General features: G+C 43.6%; 1 protein-coding gene across 8 annotated transcripts; it reads right to left on the bottom strand.

Annotated features, from left to right (window-relative positions):
- Positions 1–552: 552 nt before the first annotated feature.
- On the bottom strand, positions 553–26,070 carry LOC141212711 (oocyte zinc finger protein XlCOF7.1-like). Of its 8 annotated transcripts, XM_073665006.1 has the most exons (6): positions 25,877–26,029; positions 20,350–20,554; positions 20,148–20,272; positions 15,182–15,367; positions 14,684–14,762; positions 553–2,060 (listed from the first exon to the last, which is right to left on the bottom strand). In XM_073665006.1, exons 3-6 carry the CDS (start codon positions 20,220–20,222, stop codon positions 667–669), a joined length of 1,734 nt encoding a protein of 577 aa, XP_073521107.1. In that variant the 5' UTR covers positions 20,223–20,272; positions 20,350–20,554; positions 25,877–26,029; the 3' UTR covers positions 553–666. The 8 variants fall into 8 exon arrangements, with proteins under 8 accessions (XP_073521107.1, XP_073521104.1, XP_073521111.1 ...); XM_073665003.1 differs by lacking the exon at positions 20,350–20,554 and having other exon boundaries at positions 20,148–20,282; positions 25,877–26,032; XM_073665010.1 differs by lacking the exon at positions 20,148–20,272.
- Between the last annotated feature and the right edge of the window lie 312 nt (positions 26,071–26,382).

The raw sequence follows: 26,382 nt of genomic DNA, 5'->3' as shown, positions 1-26,382 counted from the left end.
TGCCTGTTAGTGCTTAGGCATATTTTTTGCTTTTCAGAAAGTCCCAGATATACCCTTTAACAGCGCCTATATAGAGGTTTATTAAAAGCTATGTATACCTTTGCTTTAAGATTTATTTTTAATTGCTCATTTGCTTCTTAAATGCAAAAAAAATGTTATTGCAAAGTCTGTTTAACTCTTTCACATAGCTGGCTTTCTAGCTGTTCCTGTCAAATTTCTCCCTTTTCTCAGATATCAAGAGATAGCAGTGGCGAAGAGGTGGAGGATTTACACTGCAGATCAGAAAGTATAAAGTGGGGCGATGCTTTCAAGTTTCTTGGAGCGCATATCACACATGTTGTACTAAATAATAATAATAATAAACACATGACAGTCTGATGAGGTTGAATTACACTAAGTACGATATATATCTCTTTGAAAAAGCGAAACCATATGTTGAAGAATCTTGGGGTGAAAGAACAGAAAACAATCCTGAGCATCAGTATCATCAGAAACCAGGAGCAGTTTGCAAACTGAATATTACAGCGGAGCTAAAATATTACACACAATCAGTTTATAAGTTTGGAACAGTTTTTGTATTCAGAAAAATCTATTTAACGCTTTACATGGATTTGGAAAGCCACACATTTTTTATAAGCATTTTAGAAATGTAAATATAGTCACATTTTAGTGGACAAACTCTAAATAATTATTTTCAGAAATTAACTTTCTGTGCGTTTTCTGATGCTCTCGGAGATGTGGCTTTTGGGAGAAACATTTTCCACATTCAGAACATTTAAAAGGTCTTTCTCCTGTGTGGATTCTTGTATGCCGCAGAAGATCTGAGTTACTGATAAATCCTTTACCACATTCAGAGCAGGAATACGGCTTCTCCCCTGTGTGTGTTCTCTGGTGTATAATTAACTGAGAGTTGCAAGGAAACCGTCTCTGACACTCAGTACAGCAATAAGGTTTTTCTCTTGTGTGTATTTTCTGATGGATGATGAGAGTTGATTTGGTAGCAAATCGCTTTCCACAAATGTTACACATAAAGGGTTTTTCTGCAGTGTGGATTCTTTCATGGATAACCATATGAGAACTACTGGAAGAACACTTCCTAAACTCTGAACATGATAACTTTCCACTAAGAGCTGACTGTACCTGTGGTTTCAACCCAAAAACATCTCCACACTCCACATAAACTGCACTATTAATGTCTTTCAGATCATTTGGTTGTCTATCTAAAAAATTCTGATGTTGACATTTATTATACCTTCCTCCTATAGTATTCACTTTACAATCTTCAGTAGACTTCAGCAGCTTTTTGTTCCCAATTAGTTCAGTAACAGAATCAGAAATTATCTGTTCAGGGAGAAAATCCATAGCTTCCTGTACCTTATTTTCTTGGCCTATGTGAATTATTTGATGCCTAAAGAGACCTAGTTTCGTACTAAAACATTTATTGCATACAAGACAAGAAAACATCTTCATTCCTGAGTGACATTTTGCATAATTTGTTAAATTTGATTGATCAGACAATAAACTTCCATGTTCAGAACAATAATATTGGTCCTTTGCTATGGTGATTCCATGATTGGCAGCCAAAAGTGACCTACAAGCCATCTTACTTTCTAGATTCCTTTTATCAACATTAGAAGAACTAGTAGAACCAATAAAACCATCTTCAGTTTTGTGGATTCCACAAGATTCATTGAGACCTTGTGAACCATGAGTTATTGTATAATCCAGTTTTGTACAACCCTTGGGTGTATTATTTTCTGAAAAAATAAAAGATGTATTTTCACTTGATTCGTTCTTAATATGAGATGAATTCTGCTGTATATGATCTATGGACGTGGAAATATCAAGGCCGGCAAGATTTATTTGTTCACAAGAGGTTGGTTCCACCTTAATAAGGGTAGAATTGGTGCTTGTATGATTGTCTGTAGAGTTTCCCCCATTGCATGAGTTTGGTTCCTCCTTAATAAGCATATTCTCGGTGGGTATATTTATGCTAATTTCTATAAGTTTCCCATCTTTATGTGATCCCGGCACTTTATTAGTTTTGGTCTCTGATAAATCTAATGCAGAAAAAAAAACACATAAATGTACATTAAATGTAAGATATTTTTACATAGTAACATTTTTCAACTACCGTATTTTTCGGACTATAAGATGCACTTTTTTCCTCCAAAATTTTGGAGGAACGTGGGGGGTGCGTCTTATAGTCCGAATACTATCTCCCTGTATATACTGTGGCTCAGCGTGGTAGGCGTTCTGGGGGAGCAGCAGTGGGGGATCAGCGGGGCACAGCAGGCAGCAGCCGACGGCTGCAGCCTGCGCTGTGCCCTCTACTAAAGAAAATGAATATTCCCTGCTCCCCATGGGCATGGGGAACAGGGAATATTTATTTTCCTTAATAGCCGGCACACTGTACCGCAGCGCAGCTCCTGCTGCGCTCTGCGGTCGGTGTACCCGCTTTTAAAGCTCCCATGGGTTGTAGTGAATATCCATGGTCTTTAATAGCACACTGACCACAGAGCGGCAGCAGGAGCCGCGCTGTGGTACAGTGCGCGCGCTCTCACTCTGTGTGAGGGCGCATGGCAGGTACGTCATGCGCGCCCTGCCATGCGCGGCTCACACAGTGAGTGTCAGCAGCAGAGCGGGACAGCACTGGAGGAGAGAGGAGGTGAGTATGATGGTTTATTTTTTTTGTGGGCAGCAGGATGGGAGCTCAAGGGGTGCCAAGCATACCAGGATGGGGGCTCAAAGGGTGCCATACATACCAGGATGGGTGATTAAGGGGTGCCATACATACCAGGATGGGGATCAGGGGGGTGCCATGCATACCATGATGGGGTATCAAGGGGTGCCATGCATACCAGGATGTGTGATCAAGGGGTGCCATGCATACCTGGATGGGGACTCATGGGGTGTCATGCATTCCAGGATGAGGATGAGGGCCACGTATACCAGGAAGGAGGGGCCATGCATACCAGGATGGAGGATATTAACAGAATTGAGGGACATTACCCCAATACCAGTGTCAGCAGCAGACTCTCTCCCCTATAACAGGGGATCATGACCACATATTTTTGCTTAAATATTTTTTTCCTATTTTCCTCCAGTAAAACCTAGGTGCGTCTTATGGTCCGAAAAATATGGTAAATAATGTTATTAATGCATACCACTAGTTACCTTACAATTGATATTTTTTTTATCCACAAGTGGCCTAAAAAATGCATACACACTTCAATAGTCGTTATTTTTGCCCTTCTTAAAAATACAAATTGAAATATTGCGGCAATATGTATTATGTTATGTTGTGGTCTTTAACTCCTTAATGCAAAATCACGTGCATGTAGGCAGAGGAATACGGTCAATGAAGAAGAACAAGGATCCAGCTCAATGAACTGTGAACAATTTTTATTCACATGGATACAAAGTGGAGGATAAAACAAGACTTAATCACATGGCAGGCTGCATCAATGTGTTTCAAGTGACCTCGCACCCTTAATCGTGTTGAATACGATGCCTTACTGCACATGTTTGTTTTTAATTGTCATCGCTTGGTTATACAAACTGCTGTCCTGGACACTAGACACTGTAGCTAACAGGTCCGGGACCAATCTGCTTTTTGCATCAGTTTGATTGGTCTATCACCACATTAGCCTGCTTTTTCGGATCAGAACCATCGGTCATGTTCGGTGTTATCACCTGTCAATAGCGACCATTGCACCTAGATAGTTAACCCAATCGTTACCCTGCCCTGGCGGGGTCACAGTGGTTGCTATAGGCAAGGTTTAACAGCCCAAGTGTTCTGACAGCACTCATGAGACAAATAATCAATATGTAAACGCAGTAGCAGTAGTAGTAGCAGCAGCAAGTAAAAGAAAAAAAGGTTGTTTTTTTATGCTTTTTTACAAATTTTACAAACAAAAAAAAAAAAAAAAAAAAAATGTACACATACTGAATATTCCCATGTTAGGAACAACTCGAACTATAAAACTGTCACAAAAAAAAAAAAAAAAAAAAAAGGACAAATGTACAGTACAGACCAAAAGTTTGGACATACCTTCTCATTTAAGGATTTGTCTGTATTTTCATGACTATGAAAATTGTACATTCACACTGAAGGCATCAAAACTATGAATTAACACATGTGGAATTATATACTTAACAAAAAAGTGTGAAACAACTGAAAATATGTCTTATATTCTAGGTTCTTCAAAGTAGCCACCTTTTGCTTTGATGACTGCTTTGCACACTCTTGGCATTCTCTTGATGAGCTTCAAGAGGTAGTCACCGGAAATGGTTTTCACTTCATAGGTGTGCCCTGTCAGGATTAATAAGTGGGATTTCTTGCCTTATAAATGGGGTTGGGACCATCAGTTGTGTTGTGCAGAAGTCAGGTGGATACACAGCTAATACTCCTACTGAATAGACTGCTAGAATTTGTATTATGGCAAGAAAAAAGAAGTAAAGAAAAACTAGGGGCCATCATTACTTTAAGAAATGAAGGTCAGTCAGTGGGAAAAATTGGGAAAACTTTGAAAGTGTCCCAAAGTGCAGCTGCAAAAACCATCAAGCGCTACAAAGAAACTGGCTCACATGAGGACCTCCCCAGGAAAGGAAGACCAAGAGTCACCTCTGCTTCTGAGGATAAGTTTATCCGAGTCACCAGCCTCAGAAATCGCAGGTTAACAGCAGCTCAGATTAGAGACCAGGTCAATGCCACACAGAGTTCTAGCAGCAGACACACCTCTTCAACAACTGTTAAGAGGAGACTTTGTGCAGCAGGCCTTCATGGTAAAATAGCTGCTAGGAAACCACAGCTAAGGACAGGCAACAAGCAGAAGAGACGTGTTTGGGCTAAAGAACACAAGGAATGGACATTAGACCAGTGGAAATCTCTGCTTTGGTCTGATGAGTCCAAATTTGAGATCTTTGGTTCCAACCACCGTGTCTTTGTGCGACGCAGAAAAGGTGAACGGATGGACTCTACATGCCTGGTTCCCACCATGAAGCATGGAAGAGGAGGTGTGATGCTGTGGGGGTGCTTTGCTGGTGACACTGTTGGGGATTTATTCAAAATTGAAGGCATACTGAACCAGCATGGCTACCACAGCATCTTGCAGCGGCATGCTATTCCATCCGGTTTGCGTTTAGTTGGACCATCATTTATTTTTCAACAGGACAATGACCCCAAACACACCTCCAGGCTGTGTAAGCGCTATTTGACCAAGAAGAAGAGTGATGGGGTGCTACGCCAGATGACCTGGCCTCCACAGTCACCAGACCTGAACCCAATCGAGAAGGTTTTATTTTAGACTGCTTAGACATATGTTAAAGTCACATACAGTAGCAATATAGGGAGGGAAATAAGGGTGTGTCATGTGGATTCCTGGAAACATCATTACCGGTAAGACTAATTCCGGTTTTCCAGTATGTCCCCATGACAGCACCATAGGAGTATACCCAAGAACTCATAGCTTAGGGTGTGATAACTGCCTGAAGTACCTTCCTACCAAATGCAGATGTCTGTTGTGAGAGAACATCTAGCTTGTAGTGTTCGCAGAAAGTAGTATGTCCTGACCATGTGGCTGTGGTACATATCTGTTCAATGGTAGCCCCTGCTCTAGATGCCCATGAGGTGGAAACTGCTCTGGTAGAATGGGCTTTGATAATTTCAGGGGGAGGCTGTCCTGAAAGATACACTAGATTGATCATGGATGTCACCCATCTAGCTAAGGATGGTTTTGAAGCTTTCCTGCCTCTATTTTTTCCCCCAAAAAGTATAAAAAGATTAGAGTCTAATCTCCAGTTCAGAGTGGCTTCCAAATAGGCCAACACTGCGCTGTGGACATCGAGACAGTGGAACTCTACCTCCCTTGGATTCCTAGGGTTTTCGCAGAATGATGGGAGAACCACTTCTTGGTTTAAGGTCATCAATGACACCACCTTCGGGGAGAAACTTGGATCCAGCTTGAGAATGATGCAATCATCCCGAATCTGCATACATGGCTCCACAACAGATAGAGCCTGGATTTCACCCAACCGTTTAGCCGTGGTGATTGCTACCAAGAAGACTGTTTTGAGAGTAAAGTTCTTTATTTCTAACTCATTAACTGGGCCGAAGGCAGGTTTGCAATGGACTCTCAGGACAAGATTCAAATCCCACGGAGGGGAAGAAATTCTCTGGGTAGGCCTAAGTCTCTGGATTGCCTTGACAAATCTGATTATCCAGGGATGCGAGGACAATGATGTGTCGAAGAAAGCACCTGTAACATCCCTGGCGGAGTGCTTGCATGGTGCACCACCTCCCACCATGCAAGACCGCAATTTTACCTGTCAGTCCATGCTGCACTCTTTGCTCCAGTACCTGCTCTGTCCATGTCTCTTGTCTGATTGCTTAGGGCGTCGGCGCGGCTTTCTGCTTGTTTCTTATAGCTACTGTGTGCACAGTCCTAATGCATCCCCAGCATATTGCTGTGAGTCACTGGATACTTAAACCCCCTCCACCCAGTAGGAGGTGCCTGAGCAACACTTTCACTCAATTTGTCTTTTGCAACTGAGTTGCCAGGTCCTGTCCTGTATCTAGTCTGTTTCCGCCACCCTGGGGGCTGAGTTCCTAGGCTCTTTCCTGTATCGTGTTCCCGGTTCAGTTCCTGTCTGAACAGTGTCCTAGCCCGTTACTTGTTTCTCTCTATGTCCGTACCTTCCCTTTTCCTGCAGTGTCTGAACCTGCACCTAACTCCAACTCATCTCTGTACTTCTGTTTGTGAGTTTTGTGACCACTCGCTACTTCATTGTAATAAGTACCTTGTGTGTATCTGGTTCTGCTTGTCCCCTTTCCCTGCCTCCGTATCTAACTCCTGTGTTGTAACCATCTTCCTGTATTTTCCAGTCTGTTCCATGTGAACAGAGCCCTGTCCTGTCTGCCTTCACCTTCTGCTCTGTTCCGCTCTGCTTGCTCACCGCACCTGCGGTTTTGCTCCGCTCTGCTTGCTCACCGCACCTGCGGTTTTGCTCCGCTCTGCTTGCTCACCGCACCTGCGGTTTTGCGCCGCTCTGCTTGCTCACCGCACCTGCGGTTTTGCGCCGCTCTGCTTGCTCACCGCACCTGCGGTTTTGCGCCGCTCTGCTTGCTCACCGCACCTGCGGTTTTGCGCCGCTCTGCTTGCTCACCGCACCTGCGGTTTTGCGCCGCTCTGCTTGCTCACCGCACCTGCGGTTTTGCTCTGCTAGTCCACCGCACCTTTGGCTCTGTTCCTGTATCCCAATCTGTATTGGTCCCTATCCAGCCTGCGTTCATAATTGCCAGTATCTGCCTGTCAACATACCAGCCGTGCCTGCCAGTACCTACCTGCCTTCATACCAGCCGTGCCTGCTAAGTACCCACCAGCTGTCATACCAGCCATGCCTGCCAGTATCCACCTGTCTGCATACCAGCTAACCCGCCTGTTCCTGCATTCCCCGGTGTGGGTCAACAGCTGTGACTGGGGTCTGACCTGGAGTAGCACCTGGTCCCTCTGTTCGGTTCCTCCCTTGTTCACGGAGTCGACAGCCACCGTGCGACCTAGGTCGGATCGGGTTGATACTTAGTTACGCGCCTCCAGGCACTCCTCGGTTCATGGTACAGTGGGATCACTAATCACGCTCATGGCAGTCAGTCCGGGCGCGAGCGTAACAGCACCTAGTGCCGCAATCTGCACCTTCAAAGTACTCTGTCTAAGACATGCATCAAATCCCGCCTGCAAGAAATCAAGGATCACAGGGATGTCTGGCTGAGAGGTGTCTACCGCCATGTGGAACTGACAAAAGGTCCTCCAGACTTTTTTTTATATATGGCTTGGGTTACAGGTTTTCTACTAGCCTGCATAGTCTAGATCACTCTGGCAGATAAGCCTTTGTTTTTTAGGGTCTCCCCTTCAGAAGCCAGGCTGAGAGCAGGAGTTGTTTAAGATTCCGATGCAGTAGTGGACCTTGCATCAGAAGATCTTCCTGTAATGGAAAAATGATTGGGTCTTCCAACACAAGATGACGTAGAAGGGAGAACCAACTCCTCCTTGGCCAGAACGGGACAATTGCTATGACTGTCGCCCGATCTTCCTGAATTTTCCGCAGCATTCTCGGAATTAGAGGAGCAAGTGGGAAGGCATACATGTTAGGCCCCCTCCCCAATACTGTGAGAGAGCATCCACTGCCAGAGGATGATCTCCTGGGTCGAGAGAGAAGAAAGAGGTCGTCTTTGCATTCGTTCTGGATGCAAAAAGGTCTAGGTGCAGCTGACCCCACCTGATAGCCATTGTTGGAACACCTCTTCGTTCAGTTCCCATTCCGAAGCCTTCATCTGACGCCTGCTGAGGTAGTCTGCCTCCTGATTGTCGGATCCTCAAGGTGAACTGCTGAAATGGAGCTCACTATCTTCTCTATACCTAAGAATATCCTGTTGGCCAGGGACTGGAGAAGTGGATGTCTTGGTCCACCCTGATGTCTGATAAAAGAGACTGTCGTGATGTTGTCCGACAAGATTTTCACATGTCTGTCTCTCAAGACTGCCCGGCTTTTCTGTAGGGCTTCCAAATCGCTTGTAGTTCCCGAAAATTCGATGATAGGGTCTGAATCTCTGTGGACCATGTTCCTTGAAGATAAGAATCTCCCAATCGAGCTCCCCATCCTGAGAGACTTGCGTACGTGGTCACTAAAAGACAAGGTTCCAGAATCCACTGCACTCTCTTCTGTAGATTCTTCTGGTCGAGCCACCAGTGTAGAGAGTCCTGGGCGTCTCTGAACAAAGACATCTTCCTGTCTAAGTAATTCTGATGTCTGTCTGTCACTTCCAGGATGCATTTCTGTAGAGGCCTGGAATGGAACTGGCTCCATCTGACGCAGGTGATGCATGACGTCATGATTCCCAAAATACTCATTGCCTTTTGGATCGAAGGTTTCTTCTCTCTTGCAAAAGAACGAATCCTTAGTGGAATTGAGAGCATCATGTCCTCCGGGAGATAGGACATTCGCATTCGGGATTCGAGATATACTCCCAGGAAGATGCGTGAAGTACTTGGGACAAGATTGGATTTTTCTTTGTTCACAATCAAACCCAGGTTGGTGTATGTCTGTAGGACAAATTCCAGATGTTGCGTCATACCTAGTGGGGATCCTGCCACCAACAGGAAGTCGTCCAAGTACGGAATGATGGTAATATCCCTGAGTCGGATATAGGCCACCACCTCTGCCATGAGCTTCGTAAAGATTCTGGGAGCAGATGACAGGCTGAAGGGAAGACATCGGAACTGGTAGTGTAGAATCTGATTGCCTGAAGGTAGCGCAAACCTCAGATATTGCTAACTTGAGGAATGTATCGGCAGGTGGTAGTAAGCATCCCTGAGGTCCAGGGTGCACATTACCACATCCGCATCTATTAGAAGAATGGCTGATCTTACTGATTCCATGAGGAATTTTTTGTAGCAGACCCATCGGTTTAGGGGTCTCAGATTGATAATTGTACAGAATTCCCCTGACGGTTTCTTTACTGAAAACAGAGAGGGGTAATGGCCGAGATGTTGGTCGTGTTCTGGAACAATAACCCTCTGTTGTAGAAGCTTCTCTATGTCTGCCCGTAGACGGGAAAGAAAGGTAGGGGAACCCTCTGATAGAGGGGATAGAGGTTTTCTTGACCACCTTGGCCACTGGGGCATCAATCTTAGGAATAGTGTCTCACACATTGGTGTCTTCTGGGTCAAAAGATAGTCGAGCGCGGAAGTCTCGTGGAATAGTGATTCTCTTCTCCGCATCCTCCAATTCCTCCAGTATCATGTCCTTCACATGAGCATTAACCGAGAAAACCATGGATCTCTGGGTTCTAAGACCACCAAACATCTCATCCTGAATGTTACTGCTGTTTTCCGTCTCTTCTACCTGCATCATGTTTCGGACGGCTAGTAGAAGAATAGCCATACCATCTGAGTGGAACATATATTTTTTTCGTTCCCCACCCAGAGGTCGACTAATGGTCTAACTGTTTTCAGAGTCGCCAGATGGGTCGATTTCACCCTCAGAAGATGGTGCTATATCTTCTCTGGGTCTTTTGGGTCCCTGGACATCCTGGACCCCTGAACCTGGGGGCTGCAGAGACGTAAGACAACCCCTGGCAAAAATTATGGAATCACCGGGCTCGGAGGATGTTCATTCAGTTGTTTAACGTTGTTGAAAAAAAAGCAGATCACAGACATGGCATAAAACTAAAGTAATTTCAATTGCCAACTTTAGGGCTTTAAGAAACACTAAAAGAAATCAAGATAACAAATGTGGTACTCAGTAAGGGTAATTTTTTTCAGACCAAGCAGAGGGAAAAATTATGGAATCATGAAAAACAAACACAAAAGAACACTCCAATACATCGCTAGTATTTTGTTGCACCACCTCTGGCTTTAATAACAGCTTGCAGTCTCTGAGGCATGGACTTAATGAGTGACAAACAGTACTCTTCATCAATCTTTCTCCAACTTTCTCTGATTGCTGTTGCCAGATCAGCTTTGCAGGTTGGAGCCTTGCCATGGACTATTTTCTTCAACTTCTACCAAAGATTTTCAATTGGATTGAGATCCGGACTATTTGCAGGCCATGACATTGACCTTATATGTCTTCTTTCAAGGAATGTTTTCACAGTTTTTGCTCTATTGGAGGACGCATTATCATCTTGAAAAATGATGCCATCATCCCCAAACATCCTTTCAATTGCTGGGATAAGAAAACTGTCCAAAATATCAATGTAAACTTGGGCATTTATTGAAGATGTAGTGACAGCCATCTCCCCAGTGCCTTTACCTGACATGCAGCCCCATATCATCAATGACTGTGGAAATTTGCATGTTCTCTTCATGCAGTCATCTTTATAAATCTCATTGGAACGGCACTAAACAAAAAGATCCAGCATCATCACCTTGCCCAATGCAGATTCGTGATTCATCACTGAATATGACTTTCATCCAGTCATCCACAGTCCACGATTGCTTTTCCTTAGCCCATTGTAACCTTGTTTTTTCTGTTTAGGAGTTAATGATGGCTTTTGTTTAGCTTTTCTGTATGTAAATCCCATTTCCTTTAGGCGGTTTCTTACAGTTCGGTCACAGACATTGACTCCAGTTTCCTCCCATTTCTTCCTCATTTGTTTTGTTGTGCATTTCCTGTTTTGGAGACATATTGCTTTAAGTTTCCGGTCTTGACGCTTTGATGTCTTCCTTGGTCTACCAGTATGTTTGCTTTTAACAACCTTCCCATGCTGTTTGTATTTGGTCCAGATTTTAGACACAGCTGACTGTGAACAACCAACATCTTTTGCAACATTGCATGATGATTTACCTTCTTTTAAGAGTTTGATAATCCTCTTCTTTGTTTCAATTGACATCGCTTGTGTTGGAGCCATGATTCATGTCAGTCCACTTGGTGCAACAGCTCTCCAAGGTGTGATCACTCCTTTTTAGATGCAGACTAACGAGCAGATCTAATTTGATTCAGGTGTTAGTTTTGGAAATGAAAATTTACAGGGTGATTCCATAATTTTTTCCCTTTGCTTGGTCTGAAAAAAATGACCCTTACTGAGTACCACATTTTTTATCTTGATTTCTTTTAGTGTTTCTTAAAGCCCTAAAGTTGCCATTTGAAATGACTTTAGTTTTGTGCCACGTCTGTGATCTGCTTTTTTTCAACAACATTAAACAACTGAATGAACATCCTCCAAGCCCGGTGATTCCATAATTTTTGCCAGCGGTGGTAGAAGCCTGAACTTCTTCTTTGATTATACTACGCATCTCATTTAATAAAGGCCCATGCTCCTCCTTTAGCATGGAGGCTCTACATTCAGCACATAGACGTTTTGTATATGAGTCAGGAAGTCTGATGTTACAATCCAGGCACCTCTTGGATTTTACTGTGGCCTTTTTCCCTGCATCCTTCTTTTTCTTAGAAGGAGGTGGTAACTGCACAGAAATATCCTATAAAAAATATGGAGGGCCTGGTAAGAGCAAGTTCCATTAACCATATGAAAGGTAATGGTACACTTACATGACTGTGGGGCGATCCAGGGAGGGTATCAGGGTGTGACATATCTGCCATTGTACTGCCAAAGCTGTAGGCCTGCCTTTGATGCCCCAAAGCCCCCCTTCTTATACCTTACCTGTCATTTTCTCCTGCTCCCTGGCGTCTGGTCGAACTGCGTTTTGAATTTCCTGCGCAACCGCAAGTCGTCATCTCCAAACTTCCGGTTTCAACGCCGGACGGTCCTGAAGCCGGACACGCCCAGAGCAGGACGCTGAGAGCCCCAGCGATGGGGAAGCGGCTGAGGGACTCCTGACAGGGAGCGTTGGCCCAGGACTTGCTTGGCGGCGGGAAGGAGAGAGCCACAGCCCCCCCCGATCCCCCAGGGTCCCTGCGAGGTAAGGCTAATTTCGCACCAGTGCTCCCTGCACCAGCGCTCCCTGCACCAGTGCTCCTCCTGTACTCCCTGTCCTGTGTAGGGACAGGAAAACCACTTAGGAGGTTAGGGGTGGGAGAGCTTTTAACCTCTTGTGCATCCTGTCCCTACAGAGGATATGGGATTACTCCTCCTATGGTGCTGTCATGGAGACGTACTGGAAAAATGAAATGAAAAGAGATATATAAAAAAAAAATAATAATTCATAAGTAACCCCAAAAATAAAGTCATCTTATCACTTATACCACAGGTTGAATGGCAAAATAAAAACAATTCCTGAACTGCTGTTTATTTGTTCATTCTGCCTCCCAAAAATCAGTATAAGGTCAGAGGCAATCTACATTTTTGTGCATGCCTAAAAAGATGTGACACCACCAGAACAGAGGCCAGACGGAGTCCAAATGGACTCCATCAGCTTCATTGTGAGTGGTTCTGTTGGGGGTTTGCTCTGAAACACGTTTTTTGAGGATTTTGAACCAAGCCCTATACTGAAAGTGATAAAAAGGTGTTATGCACCCCAAAATGTTACCAATAAAAACTTCAAATCAACCCACAAAAATAAGTCCCCACTAAGGTCCAAGATTTGTCAATGGAAAATAGGGAATTTCCACATTACTGGTAACACAAAGGCTCTGGATTACGGACATGGCACCCAAAAACCAAACCAGTAGAATCTGCACTCCCAAATCCATATGCCTCTCTCCCTGCTGAGCCACACAGTGTGCCTAAACTGCAACTAGAGTCCACAATATGGCATTACTGTAAAATCCACTTAATGTCTCCAAAAGCACAAGCTGGGCACAATGTATATGCACGAAATTGGCATACTTGTAATTTTCAGTCTGCAACATCCAGTCCATGCTTGTTTTCTGGAAAATAGCCGTGAATCCAAAAAGATACTGCAGCCACAGACCAGGTAATTGAGGTGTGTAATTTCCAAAATGCGGTCACTGAGTTTTTTTTCTGCTGTTTTAGTATGTCGTGGGCTCAGCAAATGGCGCATGCAATCTATTCCAGCCGAATCTGCTCTCCAAAAGTCAAATGGCGCTCTTTCCCTTTGAGCCCTGCCAAGTGGCCAAATAGTAGTTTTCAACCACATATGCGGTATCACTGCATTCTGGAGAAATTGCGTAACAAATTCTGGGGGTCTATTTTTACCTTTACCTCCTTGTTTGGGGATTTTCCATTAAATAAGTCCCTCAAAGTCACTTAATATGTCATAGGATTTATAAGCTTTCTTGAAAAAATGTAAATTTGCTACTGAACCTTTAATCCTTCTAATATCCTAACAAAATAAAAGATTGCTGGAAAAATGATGCTGACGTAACGTAGACACATGGGAAATGTTATTTAATAACCCTTTTGTTTGGTATTACTATCTACCTAAGGGCAGGTGCAGATGAGCATATTTTTTGTCATCCGAAAAAATTGAATCAATTATGCTACTCACACTCTGATCATAGTGTGATCATACTGTGATCCGATTTTCTCAGATGTTATGAAGTTAGAGAATTTTTTTCTCTGTATACTCCATTGTGTCAGTCTGTGGAAATCAGACTGCACTCAGGTGTCATCTGAGTGCAGTCTGATGGTTTTCATGGACTCGCTTGCATGGCCAAGTGCTATCCAAATATTAGATCAAACTCGGGCATGCAGCGAGTTTTTCCTCAGACCTGCTTGGTCCGAGAAAAAAAAAAAAATCGGACATGTGCATGGCCCCAGAGACTAACATTGGTCTGAGTGCAAGCCGATGTTTTGTCGGGCTGCACTCAGACTGATAATACGTTCATCTACACAAGTCCTTAAGGGCATAAAACTTCAGTTTGAAAATTGCTAATTTTTCTACATTTTAACCAATTTTTGGATAATTTCATAAATGCAAATTGAATTTACCACAAACTTAAATAACCATGGTGTCACGAAAAAAACAAACAAACATTCTCAGCATCACTGGAATATGTAGAAACATTTCAGAGTTACTGTCACATTAAATGACAGATCAGAATTGAAAATTGTACTGCAGACTCATCAAAACACACGACAAACCACTTGAGGGTTAAATACCTGGTGTTAGCGACAGACGAAGGCTGAAAATCACAGATGGGTTTAGGATAGTACTACTTTAATAGTTTGGAATATGGGACTAAACGTATAGTAAAACTATACTATATGGATAGAAATTTCCCTATGAATGACAAGTATGATCACAACAGAACCGCTTCTTACCCAATGACGTGAGGAGCTGACGATTCTCCATCATTACATGTTTGTAAAGATTAGTATGTTCCTCTAAATACTGCCATACCTGGAAGAATAAGCATACAGTTATTCTCTCCCCAAACAAACATGCCTTCGTGTTTGTCTATGCTCTACCAAAAGTCCAAGAAAGTAGAGGATTTTGTGACAAAACTTAGCATTTATTTAATCAGTCCATAAAAAAAAAAAAATCCAGAAGAATAAAGCAAACTGCTTGTGTTTTATTCTTGTCCACTTTTAGCTTCACAAAGGCCATTTTATCCAAAACGTTGGGATGTGTTTTTAATGGATGGATTTATAGAAAGCTATGTTTTTTTTTAGCAAATCCTCTGGTGCCTTGGACGTCTGGGGATACATATTATTTCAGCTATGTGGAAAACCTGAGCCCATTCTTCACAGGGATCCACACTGGCCTTGACTTTCCTATACATTTGACATACAATGTCCAGTATTCCCAGCAGCGCTCACCTCTCCAGTCAGTAGATGAATGATCTTGTTGGCGAGTGCCAGGATCTTCTTGCCATTGGTTCGACCTTGCGTCAGTGAATGAGGTGAAGGCTCCACGATGGGGCTCTGGGTCTCATTTAACCCTTCTGAACTATATGAACTTAATGTGTCTTGTTCTCTAGACGTCTTCTTTACAACTGTATAATCCTATAAGGAGATGGTGATGAATACTGAACCACATGTCACTCCATGTCAAGCTTTTAGCATAATCAGATGACTTTTTTCTTAGAAAATACTACTACATATAATATTTTAATTTTAACCGAGGGGGGGAAGGGTCAGACATACAAACATATATATAACGTATTTTTTGGACCATAAGATGCACCCAAAATTTTGGGGTGGAAAATAGGAAAAGATATATTTTTTATAATATGGGGGTCCATCTTATAGTCTGAATAGGTATCTTACCTGGGGGGAGGGTGAAGCAGGGGTCACAGGAGGCAGGGTCCATCAGGAAGCCAGCAGAAGTGAAGGAATGCTGCGGACCCTGGATGCGAGAATCCGGTGAAGCAGGATTGCAGGGCCCTCCGTTCTCTCCCTCAGGAACCCGGCGGCTGCAGCAGAAGACGTGAGATGCTGCAGGGCCGGTGCCTGGCGCCTGATGCTGGGGGCCTAACGCCTGGGGCCGTTGTCTTGCTGTGAGCAGCGTGGCAGAGCGGCTTCCGGTGCCCATGGCCATCTTTCTGAAGCTGTGATCTACAGGAAAATGTCCACCAGAAAGCCCCTCACGCAGCCCTGCCTCACAGCCAGACACCGGCCCCTATACCTGGCCAGGCCCCAGCCAGATACCCGCCCACCTCACCTCTTCTTCTGCTGCCACCTTCTTGATTGGGGGAGGGAATGGAGGGCCCTGCGATCTCGCTCCACCACCACCGGTAAGTTACGTTCGGACCATATGATGCACTCCCCATTTTCCTCCCAAATTTGGGGGGAAAAAAGTGCATCTTATGGTCCGAAAAATACGGTATGTTTTTTTTTTTTTTCTTTCATCAGTGTGTCATCTGTTTTCCTAGTTTTTGAACAAACAGATAGAGGATCTCAATCTTGTCCTAGCGGTCATCCAACTAGGATGACATCAGTGTGATGTCTTAGTCTTCTAGAGACCTATAACATTTAATGGGCAACCTCAATCCGTGGCTTGGCTCAAAAATGGACAAGTCTGTTTTTCTTTTTTTGCTAACACTTGATCTGCTTGAAATGGTCATATGAACAGTCCTCTAGGAATATATTTTTTGGGTACGTGTTCTGTGAACACATACATGATAGGCTATGTGCCCACAATGCAGAAATGCTCCGGATTTTTCCTGAGCGTTTCTGCATCTCCCTGGCAGAAAAAACGCATGCGGATTGTGCATGCGGATTGTACATGCGGATTGTACATGCGTTTTCCTGCCAGGGACATGCGGAAGTGAAGCGTTCTTCCCATGCATTTCCGCATGCGGGTTGTCAAGCGCTTTCCAAGTGATTTTAGCATCACTTGGAAAGTGCTTGTCAACTTAGTCACATTATATAAATCCATGTAACCGGCATGGATTTACAGTTATATGAAAAAGTTTGGGCACCCCTATTAATCTTAAGCTTAATGTTTTCGCAACAGCTATTTCAGTTTGATATATGTAATAACTGTTGGACACAGTAATGTTTCTGCCTTGAAATGAGGTTTATTGTACTAACAGAAAATGTGCAATCTGCATTCAAACAAAATTTGACAGGTGCATAAGTATGGGCACCTCACCTGAAAAGTGACATTAATATTTAGTAGATCCTCCTTTTGCAAAAATAACAGCCTCTAGTCGCTTCCTGGATCCTGGATGAAGGTATTTTTGACCATTCCTCTTTACAAAACAATTCCAGTTCAGTTAAGTTTGATGGTCGCCGAACATGGACAGCCCTCTTCAAATGATCCCACAGATGTTCAATGATATTCAGGTCTGGGGACTGGGATGGCCATTCCAGAACATTGTAATTGTTCCCCTGCATGAATGCCTGAGTAGATTTGGAGCGGTGTTTTGGATCATTGTCTTGCTAAAAGATCCATCCCCTGCGTAACTTCAACTTGATCACTGATTCTTGAACATTATTGTCAAGAATCTGCTGATACTGAGTGGAATCCATGCGTCCCTCAACTTTAACAAGATTCCCGGTGCCGGCATTGGCCACACAGCCCCAAAGCATGATGGAACCTCCACCAAATTTTACTGTGGGTAGCAAGTGTTTTTCTTGGAATGCTGTGTTTTTTTGCCGCCATGCATAACGCCTTTTTGTATGACCAAACAACTCAATCTTGGTTTCATCAGTCCACAGGACCTTCTTCCAAAAAGAAATTGGCTTCTCCAAATGTGCTTTTGCATACCTCAGCCGACTCTATTTGTGGCGTGCTTGCAGAAACGGCTTCTTTCCCATCACTCTCCCATACAGCTTCTCCTTGAGCAAAGTGCGTTGTATAGTTGACCGATGCACAGTGACATAATCTGCAGCAAGTTGATGCTGCAGCTCTCTGGAGGTAGTCTGAGGATTGTCCTAGACTGATCTCACCATTCTTCTTCTCTGCCTTTCTGATGTTTTTCTTGGCCTGCCACTTCTGGCCTTAACAAGAACTGTCCCTGTGTTCTTCCATTTCCTTACTATGTTCCTCACAGTGGAAACTGACAAGTTAAATCTCTGAGACAGCTTTTTGTATCCTTCCCCTGAACAACTATGTTGAATAATATTTGTTTTCAGATCATTTGACAGTTGTTTTGAGGAGCCCATGATGCCACTCTTCAGAGGAGATTCAAACAGGAGAACAACTTGCAAGTGGCCACTTTAAGTAGCTTTTCTCATGATTGCATACACCTGGCTATGAAGTTCAAAGCTCAATGAGGTTACAAAACCAAAAAAAAGTGCTTTAGTAAGTCAGTAAAAAGTAGGTAGGAGTATTTAAAACAAGAAAATGATAAGAGTGCCCATACTTATGCACCTGTCAAATTTTGTTTGAATGCAGATTGCACATTTTCTGTTAGTACAATAAACCTCATTTCAAGGCAGAAACATTACTGTGTCCAACAGTTATTACATATATCAAACTGAAATAGCTGTTGCAAAAACACCAATTTTTATAAAACATTAAGCTTAAGATTAATAGGGGTGCCCAAACTTTTTCATATAACTGTATATAGTGTGACCCCAAAGAATGGTTAAAAATAAATCTATACTTACCTTCCGATGGCCCCCGGAGTCTTGCTTCGCTCTGTCCTGGCTGCCGGCAGATAGCGGTACACTGAAGGACCAGCCGACGTCAGCATCGCGTAACCCGTCACATGACTATGACGTCAGCGCAGGTCCTTCAGTCCACCGCAATTTGCCGGCATGGGAGGATGAGCGCAGAGGGGGCCGTCAAAAGGTAAATGTTTTATTCTTTTTTTTTTTTTTTTTTTTTTTACAGGTACTATGGTACCCAGGTCTGGAGGAGAGTCTCCTGTCCTCCACACCCAGGTACCATCCGCACACTGGAAAACATGGAATGCGCATCTACATATACAGCGATGCGTAATCCAATGCTTTCCAATGCAAGTCAATGGCGGCGAAAACGCAGCACTTCCGCAAAATAATTGGTAGTGCTGCGTTTTTTTCCGCAATGATAATCCGCAGCGGAAATTTCCGCAGCATGTGCACAGCACATGCGGATTATCATTGGGGAACATGGCAGGCCTTCTAGCATGCGTTTTTTAAGTGTTTCTGCAGCGTTATCTGCCGCTGCGGAAATGCTTAAAAAACGCATCATGGCCACACAGCCATACACATACACCTAAATGTAGGGCTTCACCATAGGTAAAATCTGCATAGAGCCAAGGTGACAGCACAATCTTTTCCCAGTCTTACCAACACCAGGTCAGATTACCAATGCACTAGCAGGATGCAGCAGGCCCCCATGATAAAGGCGGGGGCAGCACATGTGCAAAATACTGATGCAACAGCCGCTCACTAACCTATCAATTCATGGAGGGGGTGGCTGTGTAGTATTATACATGCACACCGATGGGGCTTGTAAAGTGCGCCAGTACTATTAGATCAGGTGGGCTGCCCATCACTATATACGTGCACCACACAAGACTTTTTTGTTGGTTGGGTGAATAGGAGCATGTGTCTTGTGAGGTGCATGTATACAGTGCAGGGCAGTCCGCCTGATCTAATAGTATGGGCGTCAGCAATAGGCTGTAAGCCAGACACTGTGCATCACACGTATCTGTGTGACTGGCGTCCCATGCAAGACCCATCTGTGTGCATGTATACTACACAGCCACCCCTTCCATGAATTGGTAGGTTAGTGAGTGGCTGTTGCATCAGTATTTTGCACATGTGCTGTATCCTGCTAGTGCATTGGTAATCTGACCTGGTGTTGGCAAGGCTGGTTTCTGTGATATTTTTTGAATTTTTTGTCCCTTTCTGTTGGACAATCTTTCCCACATACTCTCCACCTTACTTCCTTAACCTATTCATTTACTCACTGACAAGATTGTACCCCCTCCAGCCTCAGAGTGCACTTATCTTACTCGCAGCTCTGCTGCTACCCAGAAGCTTTTTCAGTCACAGCCTGATGGCCCTGAAATAGTTCATTGCTTGCAGGCTGTGGGTATTGGTACTTTGGTTGGCCAGGGTCCTCCTTTTGTACCTGCTGTACTTAGCTACCCTGGGTTCTAAAAACACCACACCATAAAAATATTCTAGCAGTTCTTTATTAAATGGTGATATGGGGTTTTACACAAAAAAAATAATTTTATGACCTATAATAGAACTTGCTATATGGTTGGGGCTATAGCCATTCAAACCCCCACCAACCTCAAGCACGTAATACCTTCAGTCCTAGCTATCCAAAACTGTTGAAAAACTACTGGCAGCAATAGTCTTAGTTTTCCAAATGACTATGCTAAAAATATTGCCTCACCTCACCAGTTAGCATGTAAATGATCTCCAGGGTAAGATTTAAGACTTCAGTCATCTGACTTCTGTTAGGATCCATCCTTAAGAACTCCTTAATTCAGAAGACCAATCTAGGACACATGTATTGCTCTAAAAGAAGCTTTCAAGTAGAAATTACGAACATTTAGAAAATAGGAATGCCAACAATGATAAGTATTATATCTGACCTTATGTGGGTGACAGAATGGCTTTGACGTATGTAGCTTGTATTAGGGCTCATTCACAGGTCAGTGATCTTTATCAAACACAAAAATTGATCCGAGTTTCATCAGTGTTTTTGATCAGTGTCGTCAGAGTTTGGTCAGTGTTTTGTCAGATTTTTATCAGTTTTTCTCTGATAAAAAATAAAAATTGATGCTTCAATCAAACAGTCTGTAAAAAAAAAGACAGTACATGGTTGGCATCTGAGTGATGTCCAGTTTCATGGACCCATAGACGTGAATTGATGAGTTTGACCTAAGACTCAAATCAAAAACGGACATGTCTCTGTGATTTTGTGCGGCCCACTCGTTCCACAAAAATACACAGACATGTAAACAGCTCCACAGACTATAATGAGCACAAGTTCTATCTGTGAAACACACATTTATGAGAAAAACTGATGTCTGAATGAGCCCTTATAAGTGAGCAGCAAAGAACCAACCCCAATATATTATTATACAGCTGGTTGTATCTCCCATATGTGTACTATACAGTATGTACCAATGAATTCAGTGTATAGAATGAGTGCTATATATGACAGTATAATAACAGCTCCAATATGTATGTGTATTACACAGTGTGCAGATGAAGGTATAACAGACTTCAGTGTATATAATGAGCATTATATATGACGGTATAATAACCACACCAATGTGTGTGTGTGTACTATACAGTATGTGCCGATGAAATTATAACGGCAGGGAAGAAAGGTAGCCAGCACAGATTCCAGAGAGATGGATTAAAACTTGAATTTTATTTAAACAAGATTAAAATAGTCTATATTTAAAAAAGAGCGCTATGATTAGCATGCTGACGCGTTTCAAACTGTGTGTTCTTATTCATGAAGTATGAATAAGAACACAGTTTGAAACGCGTCAGAAATTATGCTACTCATATCTAAGTACACTCTTGGCATTCTCTTGATGAGCTTCAAGAGGTAGTCACCGGAAATGGTTGTCACTTCACAGGTGTGCCCTGTCAGGTTTAATAAGTGGGATTTCTTGCCTTATAAATGGGGCTGGGACCATCAGTAGTGTTGTGCAGAAGTCTGGTGGATACACAGCTGATAGTCCTACTGCTGCTTTTTTCTTGCCATAATACACATTCTAAGTAAAGAAAAACGAGTGGCCATCATTACTTTAAGAAATGAAGGTCAGTCAGTGCGAAAAATTGGGAAAACTTTGAAAGTGTCCTCAAGTGCAGTTGCAAAAATCATCAAGGGCTACAAAGAAACTGGCTCACATGAGGACTGCCCCAGGAAAAGAAGACCAAGAGTCACCTCTGCTTCTGAGGATAAGTTTATCCGAGTCACCAGCCTCAGAAATCACAGGTTAACAGCAGCTCAGATTAGACACCAGGTCAATGCCACACAGAGTTCTAGCAGCAGACACATCTCTATATCAACTGTTAAGAGGAGACTTTGTGCAGCAGGCCTTCATGGTAAAATAGATGCTAGGAAACCACTACTAAGGACAGGCAACAAGCAGAATAGACTTGTTTGGGCTAAAGAACACAAGGAATGGACATTAGACCAGTGGAAATCTGTGCTTTGGTCTGATGAGTCCAAATTTGAGATCTTTGGTTCCAACCACTGTGTCTTTGTGCGACGCAGAAAAGGTGAACGGGTGGACTCTACTTACCTGGTTCCCACCGTGAAGCATGGAGGAGGAGGTGCGATGGTGTGGGGGTGCTTTGCTGGTGACACTGTTGGGGATTTATTCAAAATTGAAGGCATACTGAACCAGCATGGCTACCACAGCATCTTGCAGCGGCATACTATTCCATCCGGTTTGCGTTCTTGGACCATCATTTATTTTTCAACAGGACAATGACCCCAAACACACCTCCAGGCTGTGTAAGTGCTATTTGACCAAGAAGGAGAGTGATGGGGTGCTACGCCAGATGACCTGGCCTCCACAGTCACCAGACCTGAACCCAATCGAGATGGTTTGGGGTGAGCTGGACCGCAGAGTGAAGGCAAAAGGGCCAACAAGTGCTAACCATCTCTGGGAACTCCCTCAAGATAGTCACCGGAAATGGTCTTCCAACAACCTCTTGAAGCTCATCAAGAGAATGCCAAGAGTGTGCAAAGCAGTCATCAAAGTAAAAGGTGGCTACTTTGAAGAACCTAGAATATAAGACAAATTTTCAGTTGTTTCACACTTTTTTGTTAAGTATATAATTCCACATGTGTTAATTCATAGTTTTGATGCCTTCAATGTAAATGTACAATTTTCAAAGTCATAAAAATACAGAAAAATCTTTAAATGAGAAGGTGTTTCCAAACTTTTGGTCTGTACTAATTATATATATACACACATACACACACTCTGCTCAAAAAAATAAAGGGAACACTCAATTAACACATCCTAGATCTGAATGAATTAAATATTCTCATTGAATACTTTGTTCTGCTGCACAAAGTTGATGTGCTGACAATAAAATCACACAAAAATCATCAATAGAAATCAAATTTATTAACCAATGGAGGCCTGGATTTGGAGTCACCCCCAAAATTAAAGTTGAAAAAACACACTACAGCATGATCCAACTTTGTTGTAATGTCCTTAAAACAAGTCAAAATGAGGCTCAGTATTGTGTGTGGCCTCCACGTGCCTGTATGACCTCCCTACAACGCCTGGGCATGCTCCTGATGAGGTTGCGGATGGTCTCCTGTGGGATCTCCTCCCAGACCTGGACTAAAGCATCCGCCAACTCCTGGACAGTCAGTCTGTGGCGCAACGTGACGTTGGTGGATGGAGCGAGCACATGATGTCCCAGATGTGCTCAATCGAATTCAGGTCTGGGGAACGGGCGGGCCAGTTCATAGCTTCAATGCCTTCATCTTGCAGGAACTGCTGACACTCCAGCCACATGAGGTCTGGCATTGTCCTGCATTAAGAGGAACCCAGGGCCAACCGCACCAGCATATGGTCTCACAAGGGTCTGAGGATCTCATCTCGGTACCTAATGGCAGTCAGGCTACCTCTGGCGAGCACATGGAAGGCTGTGTGACCCTCCAAAGAAATGCAGCCCCACACCATTACTGACCCACTGCCAAACCGGTCATGCTGAAGGATGTTGCAGGCAGCAGATCGCTCTCCATGGTGTCTCCAGACTCTGTCACGTCTGTCACATGTGCTCAGTGTAAACCTGCTTTCATCTGTGAAGAGCACAGGGTGCCAGTGGCGACTTTGCCAATCCTGGTGTTCTGTGGCAAATGCCAAGCGTCCTGCACGGTGTTGGGCTGTGAACACAACCCCCATCTGTGGACGTCAGGCCCTCATACCACCCTCATGGAGTCGGTTTCTAACCGTTTGTGCAGACACATGCATATTTGTGTGAAATCCTATTAACCGGCCACAAGATATATGGTCCACAATCCCTATAAAACTAACAAAACCAACAAAAAGTTCATTTTGGGAAAAGGAGGTTAAATATAAAGGAGAAGAAGACCCCCTTATTGAAAATGATTGCCTCAATCTTCCCATAGGTAGTCCCAAAATGACACAAGAGGGATTTATATCATAAAATATATAAACTTTATTGAACAATATAATTTGTTACACAGTAGCAATGAGAGAAGTGTAAAAAGGGGGGGGGGGGGGGAGAGGACAGCTAAAGAAGGCAAGATGAGATGGAAAAACCTTGCACAGAGACTAACATCCCTAAAGCAGCTTTCAATATATGACAGATGTAAGTGTATGCTGCCAGCTAGTTAATACAATAATAGAAAGTCCTAGCATAGACCATGCCAGGTAATATCAGGTCAAGATTTATACAAAAATACCAAATAACGATAAGGAGATAAAGCATATAATAAGTTTTACAAATAATATTGGGTTATAGGTTCAGAGATTGCGCTTTAAAAATGTCCATATCGTCAGATCAGAAACAGTAATGTTGCATGGTTTCCATTACCTTGAGTCATACTGGTCAGGTCTGGGGCAGCGTGTAGTAAGATGCTGGGGATGTGTGGCAGCCTCGACGCGTGTTTCACCAGGAAGTGGAAACAATATAAATCCCTCGTGTCATTTTGGGACTACCTATAGGAAGACTGAGGCAATCATTTTCAATAAGGGGGTCTTCTTCCCCTTTATATTTAACCTCCTTTTCCCAAAATGAACATGCACATTTGTGGCCTGCTGGAGGTCATTTTGCAGGGCTCTGGCAGTGCTCCTCCTTGCACAAAGGCGGAGGTAGCGGTCCTGCTGCTGGGCTGTTGCCCTCCTACGGCCCCTCCACGTCTCCTGGTAGCGCCTCCAACCTCTGGACACTACGCAGACAGAAACAGCAAACCTTCTTGCCACAGCTCGCATTGATGTGCCATCCTGGATGAGCTGCACTACCTGAGCAACTTCTGTGGGCTGTAGAGTCCGTCTCATGCTACCACGAGTGTGAAAGCACAACCAACATTCAAAAGTGACCAAAACATCAGCCAGAAAGCATTGGTACTGAGATGTGGTCTGTGGTCCCCACCTGCAGAACCACTCCTTTATTGAGGGTGTCTTGATAATTGTCAATAATTTCCATCTATTGTCTATTCCATTTGCACAACAGCATATGAAATTGATTGTCAATCAGTGTTGCTTATTAAGTGGACAGTTTGATTTCACAGAAGTTTGATTTACTTGGAGTTATATTCTGTTAAGTGTTCCCTTTATTTTATTGAGCAGTGTATATATATTTATGTATTGCTTTTACACATGTCTGACTGCCCTCACTTCATGTCTCTGCGTGTTGCATTTCTGACACCTGCATTACATTATAATAACAGCTCCGATATGTATGTGTACTATACAGTATGGGTGTGATGAAGGCCATAACCAGTTTCAATGTTAGTGGCCAGGACATACACTATATGGCCAGTATAAGGACACCTGACCATCTTGCCTTGTCGACCTGTTGGCCATCCCATTCTAAGCCTTTGTGCACTCTATGCAGTTGGACTTCCTTTTGCACAAGGATTTGCATATGATTTCGAGTGTTATGTTGGCCATTTGTGCCCGTTTTGGCAAATTAAACATTTGTGAGGTCTGGCACTGATGAGGCTCATGCTTTCAATAAGTGGCTGACTGGTTTGTGGTACAGGCTGACAATATCTGCCACAATTGACTGACTACAGCTTAGGCCTGGCCCCACTATCAGTATTTGGTCAGTATTTGGTCTGTATTTTTTCTCAGGAGTGGGAGATAAATGCAGAATTGGTGATTTGTTTCTATTATACCTTTTCTCTGATTGTTCCTCACCTGGTTTTGGCTCCCACTCCTGACAAAAAATACTGACCAAATACTGATAGTGGGGCCGTGGCGTTAGAGGTTATGTGCCGTTATTTCATCTTATACTATCACAACTTCTTTCATTAAAAATTTAAAGTAAAAAATAAATGGTTATGACACCAGACCCCCTCTGAGGCAGGCCTCGGTGGTACCTGCTGCAGACATCTAATAACGTGAAACCATTTCACTCCCAGCAATAGCAGCGTCCACGTACCTGACACTAGGCTGCCAGCACTGCCCTGACTTCCATACGTCATGTACACGCCGCCATGAGCCCCAGTGCCACCCACGTCATGGGTGTAGCAGTGTCAGCCACTACTGGATCCAGCAGCCACTGCCGCGAGCTCCTAGGGCTAAAGGACCTCCGATGATGTCATGCCCATGTGACTCTTGTGTGGGAGGAGCCGTGGTACAGTTTACAGGGAGTGAGGTGTTTTTTCTGGGTAGTAAACAAGCACAAGTCAGAGACAGTCAGTGACCAGACTCCGCGCTCTGCAGGACCTGCTCCTCACCAGTAATGGAGAATACCGGGCCCTACAGCCACTGTCTATTGCCCATCACTGGGAAGGACATTTCTGCCCCCTAGTGGTCAGGTCCTGAATACAACTAGCTTTTAGCAGCTCACAGTGCAATGACTATTTCCCTGCACCCCAGAAGGACCTTTCTCCCATGTTATATACACGTCACTGATTACACGGATACCGGACCATTATTCAGGGG

This window comes from Phyllobates terribilis, unplaced genomic scaffold (genome assembly GCF_046119375.1).
Source record: "Phyllobates terribilis strain yellow unplaced genomic scaffold, ASM4611937v1 Scaffold_182__1_contigs__length_3807330, whole genome shotgun sequence".
In the NCBI taxonomy this organism is placed as follows: Eukaryota; Metazoa; Chordata; class Amphibia; order Anura; family Dendrobatidae; genus Phyllobates; species Phyllobates terribilis.
Note: the sequence above shows the minus strand (reverse complement) of the source record. Positions and strands in the feature narration are given on the sequence as shown.